General features: G+C 45.0%; 1 protein-coding gene across 1 annotated transcript; it reads left to right on the forward strand.

The window, feature by feature from the left end:
• Positions 1-713: 713 nt before the first annotated feature.
• On the forward strand, positions 714-7,251 carry LOC307027706 (major histocompatibility complex class I-related gene protein-like). Its single transcript, XM_079695997.1, has 4 exons — positions 714-988; positions 3,335-3,637; positions 3,878-3,973; positions 4,174-7,251. The coding sequence occupies exons 1-4, from the start codon at positions 730-732 to the stop codon at positions 4,236-4,238; spliced, it is 723 nt and encodes a 240-aa protein (XP_079552123.1). The 5' UTR covers positions 714-729; the 3' UTR covers positions 4,239-7,251.
• The last annotated feature ends 8,235 nt before the right edge of the window (positions 7,252-15,486 follow it).

Raw genomic sequence — 15,486 nt, forward strand, 5'->3', positions numbered from 1 at the left:
AAGCTATGTGCTGCATCAGAAACAATGCGAGGTGTGTTTGGGAGTAATATGCTCTGTGTTTACATTAGCAAGCATGCTAACACAGAGAGCTAACAAATGGAGCTAACACTGTAGGCTACTGCAGAGAATATGTGTAACGTAATGTCCTTGTGGTAAACCCTGCGAGAGAGAAAGGTTTGAGCTCCATACTGTTAATGCTTGAAGTGATTAGGAGCATAACATGGCATTTAATCACTGCAGTGTTTAGCCGAGTTTCTCCCGGTAGCAAACTCTCTTAGCAGGGGAAAGCGGAGTGACACTACAAAGGAGCGTGGCTAGCAGCAGACGTTCAATTTAAAGCAGAATCAGCCTGTTTGCAACAGGGCTGCAATAGAGGGGTATGAGCAGTATGAGGCTCTGGGTGATCTGTTTGGTATTTTAAGCCAAAAACTTCACAGACATGTTTTTTATAGGTATGGCCCTACAATATATGTTTCCTATATAGCATGATAGGTCCACTTTAATATTGGTGGGTTTATCTCATTTTAAAACTAATTTTGTATGGCTCTTTAAAAGCTTAAGAGAGCCATGTCATAACTCTCTCCCTCTCTCTGTCTCCCTCTCTCTCTATCTCCCCCTCTCTCTCTCTGTCTCTCTCTCTCGCTATCTCTCTCTCTCTCTCTCTCTCTCTCTCTCTCTCTCTCTCTCTCTCTCTCTCTCTCTCTCTCAGGTGTTCACATTTTCCAGCAGATGTCCGGCTGTGATTGGGATGATGAGACTGATGAGGTCAAAGGTTATAATAACTATGGTTTTGCTGGAGAAGACTTCCTGATACTGGACCTGGAGACAGAGACATACATCGCTCCAAGACCAGAGGCTGTCTTCACAAAACAGAAGTCGGAGAAGAACAAAGCTTTGATGGCATACAACAAGTACTACTACACCAAGATCTGTCCTGATTATCTGAAGAAGTATTTGAACCTTGGGAGGAGCTCTCTGATGAGAACAGGTAGAGTCACATGACCTGATGGAGTTTCATAAACACCTCCATGTTCATGTCTCCTGCGTTTCTGACATTACAACACATGTCTCTCTCTGTGTCTCACTCTGAGTCTCACTCTGTGTCTCTCACTCTGTGTCTCACTCTGTGCCTCACTCTGTGCCTCACTCTGTCTTACACGGAGTCTCACTCTGTGTCTCATTGTGTCTCACTCTGGGTCTCACTCTGTGTCTCACTCTGTGTCTCACTCTGTGTCTCAAACAGTTTCACTGTGTCTCACACTTTGTCTCACTCTGTGTCTCACGCTGTCTCTGTGTCTCATGCTGTGTCTCACACTGTGTTTCACTCTGTATCACATTTAGTCTCACTCTGTGTCTCATTGTGTCTCACTCTGTGTCTCACTCTGTCTCACATTTAGTCTCACTCTGTGTCTCACTCTGTGTCTCATTGTGTCTCACTCTGGGTCTCACTCTGTGTCTCACTCTGTGTCTCACTCTGTGTCTCACTCTGTGTCTCAAACAGTTTCACTGTGTCTCACACTTTGTCTCACTCTGTGTCTCACGCTGTCTCTGTGTCTCATGCTGTGTCTCACACTGTGTTTCACTCTGTATCACATTTAGTCTCACTCTGTGTCACACACTGTGTTTCACTCTGTATCACATTTAGTCTCACTCTGCGTCTCACTATGTGTCTCACTCTGTGTCTCACTCTGTGTCACACACTGTCTCACTGTGTCTCTCACTCTGTGTCTCACTCTGTCTCTCACTTTGTCTCACTCTGTGTCTCACGCTGTCTCTGTGTCTCATGCTGTTTCTCACTCTGTGTCTCACACTGTGTTTCACTCTGTATCACATTTAGTCTCACTCTGTGTCTAACACTGTGTCTCACTCTGCCTTACTCTGTGTCTCACACTTAGTCTCACTCTGTATCTCACTCTGTCTCACTCTGTGTATCACCATGTCTTACTCTGTGAATCACACTGTTTCACTCTGTGTCTCACACTGTGTCTCACTCTGTCTCTCACTCTATCTCACACTGTGTCTCACTCTGTCTCACACTTAGGCTCAGTTTAAACAGAGACAAAAAAAACAACGAACAGAATTCGATATCAAAAACGTCTTCCGTTCACAAGGAATCGGCTCAATAAACTCAATAAACGTGTCCGTCCACACGAGACCGCTCGACCCGCTGGAGACGCTGTAGTTCATATGCCGGGCCTGTAAGTGGCGCTGTACTTCCGCCACAAAATACACCAAAACTAGTGAAGAAGACCTCACGAGCATGGTTGCCCTTCTGTTTATTCTCCGCGGTGGATTTAGCAACATGTAGTTCATGTAGTTCTTCATGTCCGACAGAGAGGGGAGGGAGAGCAGGGAAGGAGGGCAGACCAGCTGTAAGCAGCACAATGCAAACGAGCGGAGCAAAACACATTTAATCTTTACTGTGGGTCACTCATTACAGGCTCAGCGAGCTGCATGAGATGCTGATGGGCTGTCAGGAGAGAGGGGGAGGAAAAGAAAGGCTCCATTTATTATGATACAGAGTTGTTATCAATTTGTTTTAAAGCTCAATAAATAACAAGGAAGACCGGCACTTTTCTCCTTTTGTCCTGAACATTTAAACTTTAACGAACATCACGTCAATGGCCCCGGAAGAAAACAATGGAAAAAGATAAATCTCCATGGAGGCGTTCTGGGGCAGCACAGACAGGTCTTCTCTGTGTTAGAGTTTTACTCCTACAGGGTGTACTTTGAGGGTTTTGACTCTGCAGACCGTTTACATGCAGAAAAACCATCATAACACACAAGGGGACGGGTCAGAACCGGAAAAGCTTGACATGGGACCTTTAAGACCAAAATACTTATATTTAAAAAAACTGGAACTATAAAAGTTGATATATTTCTTTAATAAAGAATTTAAAGTGTTATTTTATAATCAGACGAGTTTCTTTTGATCCACTATTCAGTGAATGGTGCTATAGCTCTACAGTGCAGTGGAGATCATCTCATCTGTTGCTCTTCTACTTCTTTTGGGATCAAACTTCATATTCTTCTCAGTATAGATTAAGTAATGACTAGTTTTGAGATAAATAAATGAATTCTTTACACATTTAAATGTCAAGAAATAGAAAGAAATCTGAAAAGTCTAAGAGGAGATATTCAAGGTGCTTCTTTAATCTGAACAACACTAAACAGTATTTGATATGAAATGATATAAAACTGAAGAAAGTCTTTATTGAACCAATTTGACTGAAGCACTGACTCTGTGTTCTCCTTCAGTGATGCTCACAGTACATCAGAAGTCCCTGTAGTGATATCACTGTGAGTCAATAACCTCTGAAGTGTGTTTGTGCAGAGATCCCCTCAGTGTCTCTGCTCCAGAAGTCCCCCTCCTCTCCAGTCAGCTGCCACGCTACAGGTTTCTACCCGGACAGAGCCGCCATGTTCTGGACCAGAGACGGAGAGGAGCTTCACGACAACTTGGGCCACGGAGAGATCCTGCCCAACCACGACGGATCCTTCCAGATGAGCGTGGACCTGGACGTCTCCTCATTCCCCGCTGAACACTGGGACAAGTACCGATGTGTGTTCCAGCTCTCTGGGGTGAAGGAGGACCAGGTCATCGAACTGGACTCAGCTGTGATCAGGACCAACAGAGGTAAGACTGCATCACAACGGCTCAACGGTTACAAACAGTCAGCAGACCCTGACAACATGTCATAGTCTCTCTCCTGAAACATGGGTCTCAGGGGAGAGACACTAAGAAGGGTTCAAGACAAACCCAGCATGACACCACGAGGAGGAAGGGGCCCTTCAGGAGCCTCAGACCTGATGCCCATCCTGAAGAAGCTTCCTTCCTCCGTTCAGATTGAGACTTCCTGTTGTTTCTGCTCCTCAGGGAATCCCCTCCTCTTCATCATCATCGGTGCTGCAGTGGCTGCTCTCCTCCTCCTCCTCGCTGTGATTGGATTCCTGGTGTACAGGAAGAGGAACGGTGAGCGACCAATCAGAAACCTTGTCTCATGAGTTCTCAGGGTTTTGAATGTCAGGCTTTGAGGTAGCAGATCAGACTCAGAGCTCAGTGTGATGTTGATATGAAAGCACTTGGTGTGTTCTCTACAGGGATAATCAGTGTTAGTTCCTTGTTGTGTACGGGGCGGTGGATTGAAACGCTTTCTCTGTTTTTCCTTTCAGACAAGAAGAACACTCCCTCTCCTGCCTCTAGCGCTGAGCTAACACCTCTGGAGGTGAAGCATTAGAGTTCAAACCCTTCTGCAGAGTGACCTCAGAAAGGCACCATGCTTTCAGAAACACATATTAGAATTCTTTTTTTGTTTTTGGGAAATACGTGCAGAAACACAACTTAATAAATATTAGAAGTAACATATGAGGTTCTATCTACATAAGAGTACTACATGAAAGATTACAAACCACTTTTCACCACCAGCACCATAAAGTACATCACGTGAAAAAGATGACAGCTCCCTCCTCACCCAACTGGTTCACAGTCCTCAAAGACAGAATGGATACTCACACCCCCAAGAAAGACAGAGAAAAAATGAGGAGACGAGTGGACAAGTACGTGAAAAAGTGGCAACAGGAAGGACTACTGAATCCATCAACAGATGCCCCACCCCCACTTGAACAAAGAAAACATCTGATGAAGATACTACAGAATAGAGTAAACCTGGAACATATTGTACCACCAGGAGATTAGTGGAAAACCCGGAATAGCAGAAACAAAAGATTGGATGAGGCCGAAAAAGAACAAATAATGGGAAAGAACATAACAGTCGGATTAGGAAGACTCCTGGTCGCTCACACAACGATTTTTTCCGGTCACCACCACAGAAGAAGAGGCCCCATTAACCAATCCTAATAGGGATGAGCAACAAGCCTCAGAGACCTCAACGCCCAGTGCACAACTGTACCCGTTACTGGCTACAAAACCACCCCCCTATCCAGGCATGAACCCGTTTGCTAGGGCTGCACGATATTGGAAAAAACTGACACTGCGATACTTTTTTCCCCTGCGATATATATTGCGATATGAAAAAATACAGGAATTGAAGAAGAGACAATTTTGTTTGTCCGCAAACCATCCTTTCTTGAACTTTAATGCTATACAATTGGTAATTTTCTAACTATATGTAACCGGATGAAGGATTTTAGTCACGGACGTCTGGATTATCAGAGCAACAAGCTGAGCTAGCTCGGTTAGCAGCGCCAAACTGCCCTGGAGAAACACATGAAACTTTATTCAGTGTTTTTACCTTTAATCATGGGGTCCGTTTGCTCTGGAGATTTGATTGTGATTGGTGGTTTGCTGTCACTCACTCAAGTACCCCTGACATGAGAGCCGCACGAGTTTTACTTTTGTAGCAAGCAGCAAAATAATTGTGTTTGAGTTAATTTGCCTACTTGATATCGCACGTGCATGCGCATATCGCGATTATCGTCACAACACGATATACCGTGCAGCCCTACCGTTCGCAGCATCGATCCAGGCCCCAGCACTCGCTGATCCCCGGACCGAGAATCAAACACACTCACCATTACGAAAGGCCGTCTGGAAGTACAGCCCAGTAATGCAGGCTAATCGGTACCCATCCTCACAGCACAGATCCAGTCACTAGACACACAGGTACAGACCATAACAGAAATGCTGACCAAACAATTTAAAAAGGAAGAACGCCAGACAGAATCTCGCCTACTCGAACCAAGTCTGGACAATACGAGACGCGAACAACGACAGGCAGACGTCCTGAATTCCCCCAGCCTAGAGGAATTAAGTTAAAAGGCCCAGACCAAAATGTAACCATAACACCCCGATTGAATGTGACCAGACCCCAATCGAGCAAGGCGATGGATGAGCTTTCCCAAAGAGACCGGCAAACCGCCCCAGATGGGTCTGTAACCAGAGTCCTAGCTGGGTTAACTTCCCTCAGTGTAGAACTGGCCGAGAATGCAGGAGTAGGAAAAATGTTTGGAGATATGTGGGAAAATACTTTGGGAAGTGGAAAACACCGGTAATGTCAGTTTGCGTTTCATTGACCCTAGGGATAGTCACATTAGTGATGTCTGGATGTTGTTGCATCCCTTGTATCCGCACCCTGACTGACAGATTAATAACCACAGCCCTGGCCAAACAAGCTGAATCTGATGTCCCGCCCTTTTATCAAATGCCCTTGTTGGCAGAGAACGATGATAGTGAACCAGAGGAAGACTTATCATCTCTGGACCCATAACAAGTACCCCTGGAGTAATCTCCCTCACCAACCTACCCCCAGGGGCTCTGGCCCGACTCCAAAACCCCCTCGACAATTATTTGGAGTACTAGAAGACTCATCTTAAAATTAGGTTCAAGGGAATAAAAGGGAGGGACAATAAAAGGTACAATTGAAACCCTGCAGGTTAGAGTCAGCCTCAGTCCCTTAGAATTCAAAATAGTCACTACACTGAAAATATAGTATGGAAAGTATTGTTCACCCCTTAAAAGGTGTGAAAGGAGGGACATTTTCAAACTATAAATGATTAGGCATGGCCCTTTGAAGTCAATAGCACTACCAGAAAACTATAACTCTGCTTTTACACTTTTATAAACATTTATACGTTTATGCTTTTATATTTTACATTTATTCACAGTGTCACAGATTATGCATTTCATAATCCATCACGTGCAAATATTAAATGATGTGAAAGGAGGGATTGAAGAATATTATTGCTTGCTCATAAAGAAATGTTTATGAATAATGTGCTACCAGAAGGTCTAAAACTATGAAGAGAAGTGAGCTTCATGACAGGGTTAATGGTGAGCGCAACAGAAGGAAGGAACTGCATTTCTGCTACTTTTTTTAGATGTATTCGCTGAGGTTCAGGAGAGGGCACCGTGCCAGGCACGAGCAGTTCAGAGCTTAGCACGTGACAGGGGAAACAGACAGTCAGTGAGGTGTAGGGCCTGGATGACTTTGGGAAGAAGACTGGACCTGGGTGAAGCCAAGAGGCGTGGGCTCGTCTGTACTCCGATCAACAATCGACAGCACCTCACTCAGAAATACAAACATATCCAATCATAATATGACACCTTTATTCTGCAATAAGTATATGAAATGTGTTTTGCCAGTTTCCGGGGCTCTGGAAGGAAGCGTGAGACAGTTAACTGCTTGGAGTGAAAACTGCTCGCGGCCTGTGGAACACTGATCTCCTGAAACCTCAGCTGAGATTTTGTATTCCTTATCACAACTGAAATAAATGTGTTTTATTATAACCTTATTGCCTGGTCCGACTCCTTGCTTCAGAGAGGAATTTTGAACATTTGAATTTTGAACATGACATAACTCAAGGCAGAATTTAGTGTCCCGTTAACTCAAGGCAGAATTTAGTGTCCCGTTAACTCAAGGCAGAATTTAGTCTCCCGTTAACTCACGGCAGAGTTTAGTGTCCCGTTAACTCACGGCAGAGTTTAGTCTCCCGTTAACTCACGGCAGAGTTTAGTCTCCCGTTAACTCACGGCAGAGTTTAGTCTCCCGTTAACTCACGGCAGAGTTTAGTGTCCCGTTAACTCACGGCAGAGTTTAGTGTCCCGTTAACTCACGGCAGAGTTTAGTGTACCGTTAACTCACGGCAGAGTTTAGTCTCCCGTTAACTCACGGCAGAGTTTAGTGTCCCGTTAACTCACGGCAGAGTTTAGTGTACCGTTAACTCACGGCAGAGTTTAGTCTCCCGTTAACTCAAGGCAGAATTTAGTCTCCCGTTAACTCACGTCAGAGTTTAGTGTCCCGTTAACTCACGGCAGAGTTTAGTGTCCCGTTAACTCACGGCAGAGTTTAGTGTACCGTTAACTCACGGCAGAGTTTAGTCTCCCGTTAACTCAAGGCAGAATTTAGTCTCCCGTTAACTCACGTCAGAGTTTAGTGTCCCGTTAACTCACGGCAGAGTTTAGTGTCCCGTTAACTCACGGCAGAGTTTAGTGTCCCGTTAACTCACGGCAGAGTTTAGTCTCCCGTTAACTCAAGGCAGAATTTAGTCTCCCGTTAACTCACGTCAGAGTTTAGTGTCCCGTTAACTCACGGCAGAGTTTAGTGTCCCGTTAACTCACGGCAGAGTTTAGTGTCCCGTTAACTCACGGCAGAGTTTAGTCTCCCGTTAACTCACGGCAGAGTTTAGTGTCCCGTTAACTCACGGCAGAGTTTAGTCTCCCGTTAACTCACGGCAGAGTTTAGTCTCCCGTTAACTCACGGCAGAGTTTAGTGTCCCGTTAACTCAAGGCAGAGTTTAGTCTCCCGTTAACTCACGGCAGAATTTAGTGTCCCGTTAACTCACGGCAGAGTTTAGTGTCCCGTTAACTCACGGCAGAGTTTAGTCTCCCGTTAACTCACGGCAGAGTTTAGTGTCCCGTTAACCCACGGCAGAGTTTAGTGTCCCGTTAACTCACGGCATAGTTTAGTGTCCCGTTAACTCACGGCAGAATTTAGTGTCCCGTTAACTCACGGCAGAGCTTAGTGTCCCGTTAACTCACGGCAGAGTTTAGTGTCCCGTTAACTCACGGCAGAGTTTAGTGTCCCGTTAACTCACGGCAGAGTTTAGTGTCCCGTTAACTCACGGCAGAGTTTAGTGTCCCGTTAACCCACGGCAGAGTTTAGTGTCCCGTTAACTCACGGCAGAGTTTAGTGTCCCGTTAACCCACGGCAGAGTTTAGTGTCCCGTTAACTCACGGCAGAATTTAGTGTCCCGTTAACTCACGGCAGAGTTTAGTGTCCCGTTAACTCACGGCAGAGTTTAGTGTCCCATTAACTCAAGGCAGAGTTTAGTGTCCCGTTAATTCACGGCAGAGTTTAGTGTCCCGTTAACTCACGGCAGAGTTTAGTGTCCCGTTAACTCACGGCAGAGTTTAGTGTCCCGTTAACTCACGGCAGAGTTTAGTGTCCCGTTAACTCACGGCAGAGTTTAGTGTCCCGTTAACTCACGGCAGAGTTTAGTGTCCCGTTAACCCACGGCAGAGTTTAGTGTCCCGTTACCTCACGGCATAGTTTAGTGTCCCGTTAACTCACGGCAGAATTTAGTGTCCCGTTAACTCACGGCAGAGTTTAGTGTCCCGTTAACTCACGGCAGAGTTTAGTGTCCCGTTAACTCACGGCAGAGTTTAGTGTCCCGTTAACCCACGGCAGAGTTTAGTGTCCCGTTAACTCACGGCATAGTTTAGTGTCCCGTTAACTCACGGCAGAATTTAGTGTCCCGTTAACTCACGGCAGAGTTTAGTGTCCCGTTAACTCACGGCAGAGTTTAGTGTCCCGTTAACTCACGGCAGAGTTTAGTGTCCCATTAACTCACGGCAGAGTTTAGTGTCCCATTAACTCACGGCAGAGTTTAGTGTCCCGTTAACTCACGGCAGAGTTTAGTCTCCCGTTAACTCAAGGCAGAGTTTAGTGTCCCGTTAAACCAGTGAGTAAACAAAGTCTCTACTGGTCACATGAATACCTGCAGTGAGTAAACAAGTCTCTACTGGTCACATGAATACCTGCAGTGAGTAAACAAAGTCTCTACTGGTCACATGAATACCTGCAGTGAGTAAACAAAGTCTCTCCTGGTCACATGAATACCTGCAGTGAGTAAACAAAGTCTCTCCTGGTCACATGAATACCTGCAGTGAGTAAACAAAGTCTCTACTGGTCACATGAATACCTGCAGTGAGTAAACAAAGTCTCTACTGGTCACATGAATACCTGCAGTGAGTAAACAAAGTCTCTCCTGGTCACATGAATACCTGCAGTGAGTAAACAAAGTCTCTACTGGTCACATGAATACCTGCAGGGAGTAAACAAAGTCTCTACTGGTCACATGAATACCTGCAGTGAGTAAACAAAGTCTCTACTGGTCACATGAATACCTGCAGTGAGTAAACAAAGTCTCTCCTGGTCACATAAATACCTGCAGTGAGTAAACAAAGTCTCTACTGGTCACATGAATACCTGCAGTGAGTAAACAAAGTCTCTCCTGGTCACATGAATACCTGCAGTGAGTAAACAAAGTCTCTACTGGTCACATGAATACCTGCAGTGAGTAAACAAAGTCTCTCCTGGTCACATGAATACCTGCAGTGAGTAAACAAAGTCTCTACTGGTCACATGAATACCTGCAGTGAGTAAACAAAGTCTCTCCTGGTCACATGAATACCTGCAGTGAGTAAACAAAGTCTCTACTGGTCACATGAATACCTGCAGTGAGTAAACAAAGTCTCTACTGGTCACATGAATACCTGCAGTGAGTAAACAAAGTCTCTCCTGGTCACATGAATACCTGCAGGGAGTAAACAAAGTCTCTACTGGTCACATGAATACCTGCAGTGAGTAAACAAAGTCTCTACTGGTCACATGAATACCTGCAGTGAGTAAACAAAGTCTCTACTGGTCACATGAATACCTGCAGTGAGTAAACAAAGTCTCTACTGGTCACATGAATACCTGCAGTGAGTAAACAAAGTCTCTCCTGGTCACATGAATACCTGCAGTGAGTAAACAAAGTCTCTCCTGGTCACATGAATACCTGCAGTGAGTAAACAAAGTCTCTACTGGTCACATGAATACCTGCAGTGAGTAAACAAAGTCTCTACTGGTCACATGAATACCTGCAGTGAGTAAACAAAGTCTCTACTGGTCACATGAATACCTGCAGTGAGTAAACAAAGTCTCTACTGGTCACATGAATACCTGCAGTGAGTAAACAAAGTCTCTCCTGGTCACATGAATACCTGCAGTGAGTAAACAAAGTCTCTCCTGGTCACATGAATACCTGCAGTGAGTAAACAAAGTCTCTCCTGGTCACATGAATACCTGCAGTGAGTAAACAAAGTCTCTACTGGTCACATGAATACCTGCAGTGAGTAAACAAAGTCTCTCCTGGTCACATGAATACCTGCAGTGAGTAAACAAAGTCTCTCCTGGTCACATGAATACCTGCAGTGAGTAAACAAAGTCTCTACTGGTCACATGAATACCTGCAGTGAGTAAACAAAGTCTCTACTGGTCACATGAATACCTGCAGTGAGTAAACAAAGTCTCTACTGGTCACATGAATACCTGCAGTGAGTAAACAAAGTCTCTCCTGGTCACATGAATACCTGCAGTGAGTAAACAAAGTCTCTCCTGGTCACATGAATACCTGCAGTGAGTAAACAAAGTCTCTCCTGGTCACATGAATACCTGCAGTGAGTAAACAAAGTCTCTCCTGGTCACATGAATACCTGCAGTGAGTAAACAAAGTCTCTCCTGGTCACATGAATACCTGCAGTGAGTAAACAAAGTCTCTCCTGGTCACATGAATACCTGCAGTGAGTAAACAAAGTCTCTCCTGGTCACATGAATACCTGCAGTGAGTAAACAAAGTCTCTCCTGGTCACATGAATACCTGCAGTGAGTAAACAAAGTCTCTACTGGTCACATGAATACCTGCAGTGAGTAAACAAAGTCTCTCCTGGTCACATGAATACCTGCAGTGAGTAAACAAAGTCTCTCCTGGTCACATGAATACCTGCAGTGAGTAAACAAAGTCTCTCCTGGTCACATGAATACCTGCAGTGAGTAAACAAAGTCTCTACTGGTCACATGAATACCTGCAGTGAGTAAACAAAGTCTCTCCTGGTCACATGAATACCTGCAGTGAGTAAACAAAGTCTCTCCTGGTCACATGAATACCTGCAGTGAGTAAACAAAGTCTCTACTGGTCACATGAATACCTGCAGTGAGTAAACAAAGTCTCTCCTGGTCACATGAATACCTGCAGTGAGTAAACAAAGTCTCTACTGGTCACATGAATACCTGCAGTGAGTAAACAAAGTCTCTACTGGTCACATGAATACCTGCAGTGAGTAAACAAAGTCTCTACTGGTCACATGAATACCTGCAGTGAGTAAACAAAGTCTCTCCTGGTCACATGAATACCTGCAGTGAGTAAACAAAGAATAGACTAACAGATAACGTGGTTGTTGATGTGTCTCTAGGCCTGTCGCGATAATCGATAAATTGACTTATCGTGCGATAAATAAAAATGGACTCGATAACTTTTCTGAGCTCGATAAATTGCCGTTTACATAAAGATGTGACCAGCATTTTAGCCTGGAGCGCTGTGGCTGCCAGGCGCGCTGTGAGGGGCGGGGCTGACACACAGCCAGGTCAGGACACTCCGCGTGCACGTGCAGCAGCGTAGCAGCCAAATTAATAATATAGCGACAAGCGGGAGACAACGTGTGACTTACTCGCGGGGAATTTAAAGTGAAATGGAATTGGTTACAAAACCTTACTACACATCTCGATTCTCCGGTGTGGCAGTATTTTGGATTCAAACCAAATCAACGAGGCGAACCCACGGACTTGAATGAGCCGGGCGGTGTGTCGCATTGGTTTAAAAAAGGTAGCGACAAAAGCAGGCAATACCACGCATTATAAACTACACCTAAAACACAACCACTCCATTCCGTTTTCCCAGCTGGGAGCAAACACGGCAGCTGGAGATGGAGAGCCCCCGCCCGACAATGCAAACATGTTGGTGTTCCTTGCTCGAAAACTTAGAAAAACAGATTCGGATATGGCCTGTTGAGGCATCTGGGTCTTTGACAGTGGACTGTACACTTGACTGTTGTTTTAAGGAGTTTTTTTTTGCTTGTGAGACAATGTGTGCTCATATTTATTTATTTATTTATAAAGCTCTCTCTCTCATATATATATATATGAGAGAGAGAGCTCTGTTTTCCAGCCTGACTATTTAGTTTATTGTTTTGGTTGTGTGTGATTTAATTATTTTTTTATAATTTAATTAATTTGTTTTATTTATGAATTTATATATTTTAATATTATTTCACATTTCATTTGCAATGTTGAATGTTCAATAAAAAGTTATGTTTGAAAGGATGTACTAGAATTATTATTATATATTATCATTATGTCTAAAATGGTCTTAAAACGGTGCCGACAATATTATCGTTTATCGCAATAATTTCCAGAAAAATTTATCGTCCAACACAATTCATTATCGTGACAGGCCTATGTGTCTCTGATGGAGGAACATCATCTAGGGTTCTCCATTCATCTCCTCTGTGCTACAAAGTGGACTGAACCTCTCAGAACTCAATGAAAGTGTGGATCAGCAGTTTGATATGTTCACATGCTGCTGTGGAGGATATCACGAGGCCTGGAGGCAATCACATGTCAAACACAATAGTTATGATGTAAATCAGTCAGATTTGACCCGAACACGACAGGACGGTTCAAAAACACGAGTCCCAACGAGTGCCAAGTGTCCCACAGAGACAACACACTGATCACACACACCATGCAGAGCCGGAGGGAGAGGAGGTGAAGCTGCTGCAGCTCTCCTCAGCCTCTGATGAAGGCGAGGGGTTGGGATCACCTGAGAGAGGCTCACCTGGGGACAGACAGGTCGGGGAAGAGACACACAGTAACACAGGGCTCAGAGAAACCACCTGTCAATCATTAGCTGCTGCTTTCAGGGAGAGAGAGAGTACAGCTCTCACTCCTGTTGAGGGTTGAAGTAGAAACAGCTGAAACAAAGTGAAACACAGCGTCAGGTGTTCAAACATCAACAGGTGTTACGTTTCTCTGGTAGAAGCACTGCTCAGCGTTCACAGGTCGATGTCCAGACGCTCTCTGACTCTCTCTCTGCTTTGCTTTCATTCATAATTGCTTTCATTTCAAACGCTGAGGTCAGATCTGGAAACTCTTGTGTTGTATGCAGGGGCGGCGCCAGGGGGGAGCTAGGGGGTGCTGAAGTACCCCCCAAGAATTGCCAAAGCACCCCATAAGCACCCCCAATAAATATATGTTTTTTTTTTTTTTTTTTTTGGAAAATTATTATTATTATTTTTATTGAATTAAATTAGAAAAAGTATTGATTACATCAATGCAAATGTGAAACAAACACATTTTTGACCAAAAACATAAAGCCAACACATATGATTAGGCCAATGGCCAGCACCCATTCGATTTTTGACCTACCCATAGGCTAAATTACTTTGTGACACTTCAGTGACTTCCTGTTAGCTAGAGCGCCAAATTATTTGCTAACAGCAATGTGAACAATTTATAGTTTTTTAGTCCTTAAACGTCCACTCAAGTCAGAACACACTACAATCAAAACCACCTGAAAGCGAGAGGGATTCTGCACATAATAGGCCTCGTGAGTACAAGTAGCTTACTTCTGGGTCTCTGTGTTTCATTCAAGCTCTGTGTGTGTGTGTGTGTGTGTGTGTGTGTGTCACGAGCCATTTTGTGTGCGTGCGCGAGCGAGAGAGCTCGCGCACCGGTGGGAATCTACCGGAGATAGTTGTGGTTAGCGTCTGGTGCTAACTAGCCAGGCTAACGGATATAAGGAGCTTTTTCAACAACAAGGTGGAGGGAGAACCCGCTCCACCCCAGAGGAGACATGGCTGTGACACAGCTTCACACAGCCAGTGTGACAGCCGTTGTGCAGACAGAGGTTGCCCGATCGAGCGCTCTCTATAGTGCACAAACAGGCGCTGAGAATGGTGCAAGGCAGCCGTGTGCACCGGTTGAGAGAGTGCACCGGTTGAAAGAGTGCACCGGTTGAGAGAGTGCACCGGTTGAGAGAGAGCACCGGTTGAAAGAGTGCACCGGTTGAAAGAGTGCACCGGTTGAAAGAGTGCACCGGTTGAGAGAGTGCACCGGTTGAGAGAATGCACCGGTTGAAAGAGTGCACCGGTTGAAAGAGTGCACCGGTTGAAAGAGTGCACCGGTTGAGAGAGTGCACCGGTTGAAAGAGTGCACCGGTTGAGAGAGTGCACCGGTTGAGAGAATGCACCGGTTGAAAGAGTGCACCGGTTGAAAGAGTGCACCGGTTGAGAGAGTGCACCGGTTGAGAGAATGCACCGGTTGAAAGAGTGCACCGGTTGAGAGAATGCACCGGTTGAAAGAGTGCACCGGTTGAAAGAGTGCACCGGTTGAGAGAGTGCACCGGTTGAGAGAATGCACCGGTTGAAAGAGTGCACATCGGCTACAGTTTGGGTTGAACCGGGTTGAACTTGCGATGCATCGATTGCGTAGCGTCTTTGCATCGGTAAAAAAACGATCCATTCATATAAAATCCCCTCATCTTGTCAACGCTCAGCAGAGACGATCTTTGATATTTGCTTCGCCACTACGGAGAACGAGAGTCTCAGTTATCAACACACACGGAAGTTGAGGAGAAAGAGAAACACAGCGCACCGAAAAATACCTCCAAATCAAACGTTTGGCAACACTTCGGATTGTTCAAGAAAGACGGTGTCATAGTCCTTTATGCTATATAGTTGACCGCAGGTCATGGAGAGTAATAAGGTATCCGTAGACCTTTGTATGAGGTATCTTTATTACAGGTCTACAGCCATGATACATAGATCCGTCCTAGATGCGGACTTGCATACACACAGTATCACTCCGCAGCCGCACCCCATCAGTAACGTCCTGATGGTATATGTGCGCGGCACTATTACTACAGACG

Source organism: Notothenia rossii, assembly GCF_949606895.1.
Source record: "Notothenia rossii genome assembly, contig: scaffold_342, whole genome shotgun sequence".
NCBI classification, from domain to species: domain Eukaryota; kingdom Metazoa; phylum Chordata; class Actinopteri; order Perciformes; family Nototheniidae; genus Notothenia; species Notothenia rossii.

Excerpts from the sequence above, each read along its gene's own strand:
- LOC307027706 (XM_079695997.1), top strand. The coding sequence starts at position 730 with ATGTCCGGCTGTGATTGGGATGATGAGACTGATGAGGTCAAAGGTTAT. Across the intron at positions 989-3,334 it reads GAGCTCTCTGATGAGAACAG|AGATCCCCTCAGTGTCTCTG; the intron begins GTAGAGTCACAT and ends GTGTTTGTGCAG. Across the intron at positions 3,638-3,877 it reads TGTGATCAGGACCAACAGAG|GGAATCCCCTCCTCTTCATC; the intron begins GTAAGACTGCAT and ends TCTGCTCCTCAG.